Below are 11,598 nucleotides of genomic sequence, written 5' to 3'. Positions count from 1 at the left end.
TGTTGAGTTTTTATTTTCTTTGTACATAGTTACTTGTTTTTGTGTTTACCTTTTTCAGGTGTTACATTGTCGCATGACAAGTAAAAGACCCAAAGAACCATTATTTCATGTAGAACCTGAGGCTCACGTTGTTGAAAATCAAGTGAAGGATCTTGCAGTTCTAAATGCCACGATAATTCCAAATGCTAGGAATGCTGCTCGACCACAAACTATTAGAGATTACTTAGCTCCCACCTTAGATGACCTACAACCTGCTATTATATCTCCCAAGATTCAGGCAACCTAATTCGAGCTCAAACCAGTTATGTTCGACATGTTGGACTTGATTGGAAAGTTTGGTGGTGCTCCTCATGAGGATGCAAGGTAACATGTTCGAGAATTTTTGGAGGTCTGTGACTCCTTTCGACAAGAAGGTGTGCATGAAGATGTGCTGAAATTGAAGTTATTTCTATATTTTTGAAAGATGATGCCAGGGCATGGTTCAATAGATTACCTTCCGGCTCTATAAGGTCTTGGACTGAATTGTGCAAAAAATTTTTGCTATGGCATAATCCACCGAATATGAACAACCATCTTAGGAATGCCATAGCATCTTTTCACCAAGCTGATGACGAGTCAATGTATGAGTGTTGGGATCGCTACAAAGAATTGCTTCGCAAATGTACCAACCATGGATTCCACGACTGGACTCAAGTCATGATGTTCTACAATGGAGCCAATGCACCCACGAGGATGATGCTAGATGCCTAGACAAATGGCACTTTGCTTGACAAATCACCTGAAGAGGCTTTTGGAATTCTTGATCGAATTGCTAACCATGATTACCAATTTCCCTCTTCAAGGTTTGAAACTATAAGGAAGGCATCTGGGACATTCAAGTTGGAAGCTGAAGATTCAGTGTCAGCCCAACTCTCTACCATCACTAATATGTTGAAGAATTTGCAAAATTCTAAGGAGGTGAAAGAAGTGAAGGTTGATAGCTTGGCATGTCTGTTATGCCAAGGCAATCACCATGAATGTGAATGCCCGAGCAATCAAAAGTCCGTCAACTATGTGGGAAGCTTCAATAGATGGAGTCAGCATCCCAATTTCTCATGGGAAAATCAAGGAGCTTGTAATGTCACTCATCTCGCTCAGCAGTAGTATATAGATGAGCCCCCAGCCTTTCAAACGAATATGCCATGGCATAATCAAGTGACAACATCTTCACTTAATACAAGTTCTCTAGAGGCCACTATGCAAGACTTTATGGAAACTACAAAGGCTCTATTACAAGATCACGATGCATCTATTAAGAGTCAAAAAGAATTATTACAAAGTCAAGGGGCATGGTTGCAAAGTCATAATTTGTCTTTGAGAGCTTTGGAAATGCAAGTGGATCAAATTGCCACGGTATTACAAGAATACCAACTAGACATAGTGATACTGAAGTCATTAAGGCTAAAAGTAGTGAGCAATTTAGTACATTCACCTCAGAAAGTGGCACCCAGATCTACAAAGATGCTAAGTTTGGGGGGGAAACACTCGAAGAACCTAGCTATGAGATTGTGCATGAAGAGTCTCAATTGCAAGAGGACTTACATTCGCTGGAGAACAAAGTTGTAGGTTCAATGAGTAAACCCAATGATGGCAGGCAAAATAATGCCACGGCAAAGGGAAAACCCCCACTAGCAGGAGTTGATGACCAAAGGGAATCTGTAGAATCATGCCACGGCAATTTTGCATGCACTGGTGATTACTTGAAGCTTGATGAAGAAGACAAAGATGAGCATAAGGATATTTCAAATGAGACGGGTCAGTCTAGCTTACTTATAGCTAGACCAGGTACGAAATCTGAACCTGAGGATTTCATTGAATTTACTCAACCCTAATTAGTTGCCCATTTTTCTAGGCTAGAAATTGTGAAAGAACTAAGGAATAAAATGGAGAAACAATTCCCTGATGAGAAATTATTATTTTCCACGGCATTGTCGTGGTACGCTGACATTGTCAATTTTCTTGTTAGTGGTGTTTTACTTCCTTACTTGAATAGTCAGGGCAAGAACAGATTGATGCAGGATGATGACCCCTACTTCTTGAACGAATTTGCCCAAGCAATTAAAAAATGCCACTGCAATGGGGAGAGAAAAGAGAGGACTACTGCAAAGGTCCTACAAATCAGGTTCTATCGACTTACACTGAAGGTGGCGCTGTTATATATGTGGAGCATTTTGGTCTATACTGGTGCTCTAATCGAACGCGACAAAAATGCCATGACAATTCATGATATTTTGGAGTTTGCATCCCTTGAACCCTTTTTAATTTATGTTTTAGAAGTTTTATTTTGTCGTGAGTGTTGTTTGGTTTATTTTATTTTTATTTTTTTAGTTTTAATTTTAATATTATTTTTTTTAGGACAAAGGGTGTTTTGAAGGATGAATATGATGAAATCTCACGAGGGAACTTCATAGGCTGCTGCAAACCAATATGCCAAGGAGATGCTCCCACATTGGGCTTCTAATCTTCTAGTCATTCTGGACGAGATCTTGCCATCATTTGAGGATGCCACGACATTTGTAAATGTCACTCAGCAAGACAATACACCCAAGCCAGAGGATGCTAACCCAGTCAGCATGGACTAGATGACGTCTGAAGTTATCTGTTTGGCGTATGGAGACCTCAACATCTAAGAACACTGAAGGCCCTAGCACACCAGCTACTGAACCCAGTTCTGATCCTGACAAAAGCCCCACATCAATGAGGAAGTGCACCAGACACAATACTACTAGCACTGCCAGTGTGACTCCACCACCATCTTAGGAAGACAAGGTACCTTGCATTGCATTGCATCGCATCGCATCGCATGTAGTCTAGTTTTAACTTAGTTTTTATTCAACATTGAGGACAATGCTTCTCTCAAGTTTGGGGGAGGTAGTGTTCTTTGTAGAACATGTGCATGATAATATTAACATAATGTTATGCCATGGAATTAGTAAATGGTAGGACAGTTAGATGAAATGTTTTGATGATACCTGATGAAGATGAACTTTTTAGGCTAGAAATTGAATGTAAATGACTATTGAGAATGATAGAACTGACTCTAGGGCTTGATGCTTTGTGAATTAGTCTTACACGATTTGTATGTTTTCTATACTTAAAGAACTTATGAAGTTTTTATGAAAGAACTCTGGTTAGCCTTCGGCATAGCTGTAGATGGACACTCCTCTTTGTCGTGGCATTGCCTGGAACTCTCTTTAATAAATGGCAGGCACGCGCATACGAGTGAATGAAAGTAGTCACGGGATGACTCTGTCTGACTAGCTTGGGGGTGGAAGGTATGCTCCCTTTCACCTAGAGTGTGGGATGGTAGGTGTGATGAGCTGACTCCCTTCGTAGCAGTGTAAAAAAAAAGTGAAAAAAATAAGAAAACAAATGTGTAGTAAGTGAAAAGGGAGTATAAATGTGCTTAATGAATGAGTTAATGCCATGGCAAAACTAGGGAACTCAATTAGAAATTACCTAAATTCGTTAAGTATAGATTAAATACAATAAATCACACACACAACACCATAAAGAATCTTGACCTTGGGAAAAGTACTTGAATTCTTGATATGTCTAGCATGTAGAAGCCGATTTTTCTGAGGGTTGAAATTCAATTTTTGTCTTGTTGTCCTACTGTTGAAATTTCCATGACATTTTGATTGTGTTAATTGTTATCCATTGCTTGAGGACAAGCAATAGCTCAAGTTTGGGGGTGTGATAACTCTACAAAAAGACTACTTTTAAGGCCTTTTTGACTTAAGTTATTGTTTGTTTAAGGGTACATATAAGTCATTTTAGATGTATGTAGCTGCATGTAATTGCATTTGTGGTGGTTGTGTTATTTTATTTTATTAAGGTGCTATATGAGGAGGAAGGTGTGGTTTAGTGATGTGCAGGAAACAACAAGCAAAATAGGCGAGCTGGGAAGTAATGTCGCGGTATCACACGCTGAAGCAGATTGAAATGCCTCGGCATTTCTGGCACAGAAAACGACAAAAATATACAGCTATACGTGGACAGCTGGCTCTGCACGTGAAATGATGGTTGTAACAACCTGCTAGGGGACCACTGACACCTGGAGGATAAGGTTCATGCACAACATGTGATTCTAGGGGTATGAGGGGTATTTTGCACCCAATAATATCCCAACAACATCATTATTACCCCTAGATATTTTTATTATATATTACACCTCACAAGAGAGAGAGTGTGGGGAAGAAAGGAGACGCATATTGTAGCAGAAAAATCATATTTTTTATTTTCCCTTTTCCTTTCTTCTTCCTTGGGTTTTCCTCCATTGATAAAGCTTCAAGGAGTGGCGAGCTAGGCGCCGAGAGGAGCTAGCGAGCTAAGGCGGTTCGTGGTGGCCGAGGAGACCTCCGGTGGCGCGCGTCGAAGGCTCTTTCTAACTTCCCTTTGCTGTTATTTTATTTATTTTATTTGTGGGTTGTTGGAACGAATATTTTGTGGATTTTGCTATGGATATTTCGAACCCCACCATGAACTAACTTATTTGGTGATGTTGGTTTAATGGATGTTTTAACTTTATTTTAATGGTATATTTAAGTTTATCTTGGTTCTTTATTTGCTTTGTTTATGAATGCTTCACCATCTAGGCTTGTAAGAGGCATGGAAATGTCCATTTCTTAGATGAAGGTTAGGTGTTCGGAAGAATCCTAAGCTAAAAATACTTGTAAGTATTCGGAAGAAACGCAAGGCAAGATCCTCATAAGCAATGGGTTATAGTATTTTCAAGAGGCTTTGAACCGGCCTAGGAATATTATAACCTAATCCCTTAGATCTCGGAAGAGACTAGGATAGGATTTCAATGACTAAAAAGGGTGTCTTTATCAATAGGGTAGGCTGTCCAACATCGTTGAGTGAGAGCAGATGCCTTGGCATGCTATTCTGTTAGGTTCATGTGAGAACATTTTAGGAAAGCCCTGTCGAGTAAGTAAATACCAGATAGCTTAAATCTGCCTGAGAGATAAGTTTAGCATTCTTAGATCAATCCCTACCATTCATTCCATTGAAAGCTTGTCACGTGAGGATTATCTTCTTCTTTTCATTTTATTTATCTTTTATTTACTGTTTTTACCATTTTTCATTGTCTTGACATTTCATCATTTTCAACACTAAACATCTATTCTTGCCACTGCATTTCCATTTGCTACACCATCACACCATTAATCCACATTCACCAGCATACACATATCCATTGTCGTGACATTTGTATATATCAAGACTAACTATACTTAGATAGAATAGTACATAAACTTTACTCAATATCCTTCCAATCCCTGTGGAGACGATACTCACTCATCACTTTATTACTTGAGCGATTGTGTATACTTGCACATTATTTGCGTATATTTTATAGTACTCACAACACGTGAACACTAATAACCCTAAACTACTATCACATTTAACCCTAAACCCTAAATCGAAACCCTAATTTGAAAGGCCCCCTAAAACGTTCTTTCTACCGTGGTGCCACACCAGCTGGAAGGAGCTTCCCCTGAAACGCGTCTTATCTCTATATCAGCAAATCCCGTTAAAGCGCGTTCCTGAAAACATGTCTTATCTCCACATCAGCCGAATGAGTGTTACTTTGGGAAATATTGAAAAAATAATGTTACATCGAGAATATTAAAAAATAGGGTGAAATTTAGGTAGAAAAGCCCTGATCAAAGGAGGGATTGATTAAATAGCTGAGACGACGTTAGACTTCATCTAAGTTATCCAAAGTCCGAAACACCCAGATCCCAGAAAAATCTAAACCGTGCAAGCTTTAGTTCACTGCCCCAAGGCTGAAACTGCTCAGTCGGATAACTCTCTTTTTCGTGAGTAAAGGAATCTTCTTTTTTTTTCTCTTATTGAACTGAAAGTGAAAAAGAGCAAAGAGTATAAAGTAGAGAGATCTCTCTTGGTTTGATGAATATTGGCGTGTGAGCTGTCACGAGAGGCACCAAAAGTGGATCATTTTCTTTTATTTTTCAATACGATGATATTTAACTTTAAAATATAATATCTCTACCTAAAAAAAATTAGGTTTAGATTTGGTCCGTAATCTCACTGTGACATTGTCTCAGCAATTGCCCGGACTTCTCTAATGGGGACTAGGGGTGTAAAAAATTGACCCGACCTGTAAAATTGACTGAAATTGATTCGATTTAAAATTATTTTTGATCTGCACTGTGGCGATCCGAAACCTACTTGAGTATGAGCTGGTGTTGACCTGAACCCGAATTGAATCGAAAATATGATACTCGAACCCGAACTGCATCCGACTGAAATAAACCCGAACCCGAGATTGACCTGGTAAATAACTGGTATTACTCGGTCTGTTTTCAACCTGACCTGTTATGAACCTAACTTGTTTTTAACCTGACCTGTAAATGATCCGACTTGTTAAGGACCTAATATGATATTTACTTGATTTATATATTACCATAGACAAAATTATGAGATTTTAATAAAATTATGAGTGTTTTATCTTATGATGTAATTAAAATATTAATATGATTACTTTTTAAATGTTATATTAAAATATTTATTATGCTAATTATATTAATAAATAGATCTATTATATAAAATTATTTAATAAAATTAATAAAATACTCGGATGACACACATTTGACCCTGCATGATAATTGTTATTATGTCAACAACAACAACAAAATCATATTCCTATATGCAATGGGGTAAGGGAGAGGTAGGGTAGTAGGTTGCCCCCAACGTAAAGTTGAGAGCAACTTTCATAGAAGACCTCCGACATTCAGAAAATGAAAAATAAAGATAATGATTATTATGTCGATGGTTATAAATACTCGGATGCATCATACATGCATACATGCATGCATGTGTGTTGACTAAAATAAAATAAAAAACTAGAAAAAGGAAAGGGCATGGAGTCTGCTAGAGGCTAAGTTGGGCACGTAAGAAAAGATGAGTGGACAAAAGATAGGTAGCTTTATTTTCGCGCCAAATGAGATGATATAGAGCCCACCGTCTATCCATTACCGGATTTAATGTTTGTTTGAGTAATATGGAAATAAATGTCTTACGTGTTTGTTTGAGCATGAAGAAGATTCATGCACATCGCCATGAGTCGCCTACTCCTACCCTATCCACCTGCACTTCCATGCCTTTTTGGTTCTCTCAAAGCACAGGCAGGCAGACATAATAATAATTTATTTAAATTCTAATTATTTTCATTTTTCCTTGAAAAACTAAACTGTTTAGTTAATTAATTATTATACCAGAAGAAGAAGAAATGTTTTGAGGGCGAGGAGGGTTAGATTTCCCATAAATATATATGTTATTTTTATTGATTATTGTGTTATTGGTAGCACATGCATGCATAACACGTATATATATGGCAGGTATTATCCAAGGAAGGTCATGGTTTTGACTTTGAGAGATGATTAAGGGAAAGGCTTAAGTCTCATCAAAACCGTCCAATGCTTTATTATTTTAATTGTTTATAAACTATAGGTTACATATATTGTTTATATAACATATAAATAGATTATATATATATATATATATATATAATATAACTATATACTATACATAGTTTATACATACATGTACTATAAGTTACATATATAGTTTATATGTATACATATACTATAGGTTATATATATTAACTATTGTTTATAGACTATAGGTTAATGTTACATATATAATTTATATAAATTATTGTTTATATAAATTATATATGAATTACCAACTGTGTCTATATGTACATAGTTTAAGGTTTAAGGTTTAGGGATTATGATTTAAAGTTTAGAGTTTAGGGTTTAAGGTTTCTATAAACTATATATTTTATTACTTTATATAGTTTATGCATAGTGTTTCTATAAACTATATAAGTAATTTATTTTATATAGTTTATATTTATAGGTTATATATATATATATATATATATATATATATATATTATACATAGTTTATACATACATGTACTATAAGTTACATATATAGTTCAAGGATTAGGGTTAAGAGTTAATGTTTAGGGTTCATAGTTTAAGGTTTAAGATTTCTATAAACTATATACTTTCTTACTTTATATAGTTTATGCATAGTATTTCTATAAACTATATATATATATATATATATTATCTATGGATTACTTATATTAGTTATACATACATATATATACTATGTTAATATAAATTATAATTTATAAACTATATATTTTATATAGTTTATATATGTATAGTTTATATACATACACACATACATATATATATATATATATATATAAATTAAAAGTAATTAAAATGTATACATGATTAAATTACATCAAATTGAAAATTCAAGAAGATATTTACAATTAAACCATGACTAAAATGAAAGAAATCAAAAATAAAATACAAGTGGAAAAATGATGATTGTTGGAGGAGCATGAGCCTAATTAACCCAAAATATCTTGTTGGACACTATCATTGGCCCCAACTTCCCAAATTTTTATATTCCCTCTAAGTTTCCAATTTCCCTCTAAATTCTCAATTTCTCTATATTCTCAAAATTTCCCAATTTCCCTCTAAATTCTCAAATAAAATAAAAAAAATTCACTCAAAAAAATCTTTCTTTTAAAAAGTGTTCTCCCACTATATATATATATTAATATAAATTATAGTTTATAAACTATATACTTTTTATAATTTATACATATATAATTTACATATATAGTTTATATATATAGTTCATATACACATAATTTATATATATAGCTTATAGTAATTATATAGTTTATATATAAATTTATATTATATATATATATAATATTTTTTTTCAATTTTTTAAATGAATGCAATTTACTCTATTTTTCATTATTTCTTCATATTTTGCATTTATTTCAATTTCATCCTTTTTTGTTTTTTTTAATTTATTTCAATTTTAAGTCTTTCACTTTTATATGTATTCAATTTAGTTCTTAAATTTATATTTGTATCTTCATTTGGCCAATTGTTAGTTGTTATTTATATTTTTGTAACTGACCCATAACTTTTTAAATGAGTATAATTTAGTCTTTTTTATATTAATTTAAACCTCACATTTTAAATTTATTTCGATTTGGTCCCTTACCTATGTGTGTTGTTTAATTTATATTTTAAAATTTTATTTGTAATTTTACATTTCTTCAATTTTGTCCTTAAATTTATATTTTTTACAAAATTGATCCATGATTTTTTTGTAATTTACTCGAAATCATATACAATTACAACTTACAATTCAACAATCACGAAAAATGACAAAATAATTAATCCAAAAATAAAAACGACCCGACCTGAACTCAATCCATATCCGGTAAACATCCGACCTGAATTTTATCTGTCAATGATGTGACCCAATCTGAACGAGATCCGACTGAAGTCTACCAGAACCTGAATTAACCTGGTCTTTATCTGCTTCGGACCTGAACTGACATCGATCCGAACTGAAAATGACTTGACTTGAACCCGATCTGGATCTGATGTCAAATCAACCTGAGTTGACCTGTACCCGATTTTATCTGATCTGTCAAGATCCGACTGAAACTTGTCTGATTACTTGATTTTACAACCCTAATGTGGACTTTTAGACGAGGTATTTGAAAAGTGTGGGTATTCAATTTTTTCTAGTAGTAAAACAAATAGTTTTTGTTTTTATTCGTGAAGATTAGATGTTGATATTATTAATAAAAACATAAACAATAAAGTTGTCAATACGAATCAACACCTCCGAACACACATCTGAATAACAACACTAGTTTAGTTTGTTTTAATATTTGCAAGTATTATATTACTTGGCAATCCAAACTGTAGCATTGTTAGCTGCTCTCAGAATTTCACTTGGTCAACAGTCTGTCTAGCTTGCAGAAAGCATAAACAAATCTCCATTGTTTTAGATTTTCTGGCTTCTTCAACCACAAATTTCGAATCAAAGTTAAAAAATTAGTTCTTTTCAAATTCATTGTTAACATCACACAAAATTACTAAGTTGATTCTGGAGAATCTGTCGTAATCTTTCTGCCTTCCATTGCAAGTGCATTAGCATGAGCTTATATCTATTTGTACCACCGACTTATTTTCTGATCTCCATTTCAAGCCCAATAAGTTTGCGCATCGACCTTGGCCCATTAAAGAGGAAGTATTGAGACTCTCCTATAAATTCAGAACTTGAGAGGGCCTATCTCTAAATCTATCACTCAACTCCCTTATCTATCCCATTTGGAACACAGTAAAGCCATAGAAGTAATGGCGCTAAATCTGTCCAACACATTTCTCCAAATCACGCCTTCACTTCCCCCTTCATTCGCCACCAGAAAGGTAAAAACACCAAAACCCCAAACCTCATTTAATCCCATCTTTAATCTTCAATCATTTAACTTAACCAGTTCCTTTTTTCCTTTGTTTTTTTATAGACGGTGACTCCAACGGGAGGGGGCTACAGGCCACAAATTACTTGCCGGAAAAAAGACATCCACCCCGAATTCTACGAGGATGCTAAAGTTTATTGCAACGGAGAATTGGTGTTGACAACAGGTGGGACGCAAAAGGAGTACGTGGTGGATGTTTGGTCGGGGAACCATCCTTTCTACCTCGGAAACAGGTCGGCTGTTCTTGTGGACGCGGACCAGGTCGAGAAGTTCCGTAAGAAGTTTGAAGGGTTGTCTGAGATTATGGAAATTCCTGTGCTTAAGGGTGAGATTGTTTTGCCCACTAGGAAGAAGTCAGCTGGGAAAGGCAAGAAGAAGTAGATCCATTGCTAGTATTTTTTTTCTTATTCAAGGTTGTCAATGGTACGGCATTGAAATGCTTGGTTTGTGTTTGATATTATGCTTAATTGATAAAAATTGGTATTTAATCTTGTGGCAGATAGGATTTTTCTCATGGTAACTTGTTAACAAAGATGTAGAAAAGGACTAACTAAATGTCATAGAACTGAATAGTATGAAGCCACCATAGCCATGTCTATTAAATCTCTCATCACAAGTAGGATTGCTGAATCTCCTGCCGCACTTCGTTCCTCACTTTAAATCTTGCTGGTTTCACCTTTGCCAAAAGGTTGAGTTTTTAGGGTTCCAAATGAGATGACCCAGGTATTTTAGGATGACTTGTAGATTTTGCACCTGTACAAAAGAAAAGAACAAGGGAAAACTGTGAGACATGGACACCATTCTTATTACTTGTATAGAAGGATGAAAAGTATATTTACTTGAGGCGTCCTTGTATTATATATAAGTTTGGATTGGATAACAATGGTGCAGTGTTTGTAATTTGGATTCTGGAATTTTGATTTTAATTTTAAATTTAAAGATGGTGTGATAATATAAGGGGGGAAAAATCTAGAACCCAAGAATGGATGTGCTTTGCAAATTTGGGGTCATTACCCTCTTTTGGAAACCGTTTGAAATCCCTGCTTTGGCATTGCCCCAAGCCAATTGTATGAGAAAGGCTAGGCTTGAATTGAGCGCGTTTACACTACACAAATACACAACTTCCTCGAGAGCCTCCTTTAACTAAAATAAACCCAAAGCCTTTTTCTCAATTTAACATGGCAAAATTGGCCCAATAGGCCGGGGTT

At 35.0% G+C, this 11,598-nt stretch overlaps 1 protein-coding gene across 1 annotated transcript; it reads left to right on the top strand.

Annotated features, from left to right (window-relative positions):
* The first annotated feature begins 10,204 nt into the window (after nucleotides 1-10,204).
* Nucleotides 10,205-10,880, top strand: LOC120114711 (50S ribosomal protein L31, chloroplastic-like). Its single transcript, XM_039135527.1, has 2 exons — nucleotides 10,205-10,340; nucleotides 10,436-10,880. Exons 1-2 carry the CDS (start codon nucleotides 10,269-10,271, stop codon nucleotides 10,769-10,771), a joined length of 408 nt encoding a protein of 135 aa, XP_038991458.1. The 5' UTR covers nucleotides 10,205-10,268; the 3' UTR covers nucleotides 10,772-10,880.
* Nucleotides 10,881-11,598: the final 718 nt, after the last annotated feature.

This window comes from Hibiscus syriacus, unplaced genomic scaffold, assembly GCF_006381635.1.
Source record: "Hibiscus syriacus cultivar Baekdansim isolate YM2019G1 unplaced genomic scaffold, ASM638163v2 tig00110239_pilon, whole genome shotgun sequence".
Lineage (NCBI taxonomy): Eukaryota > Viridiplantae > Streptophyta > Magnoliopsida > Malvales > Malvaceae > Hibiscus > Hibiscus syriacus.
The sequence above is the reverse complement of the archived record's forward strand: the minus strand, read 5'-3'. Positions and strand labels throughout refer to the sequence as shown.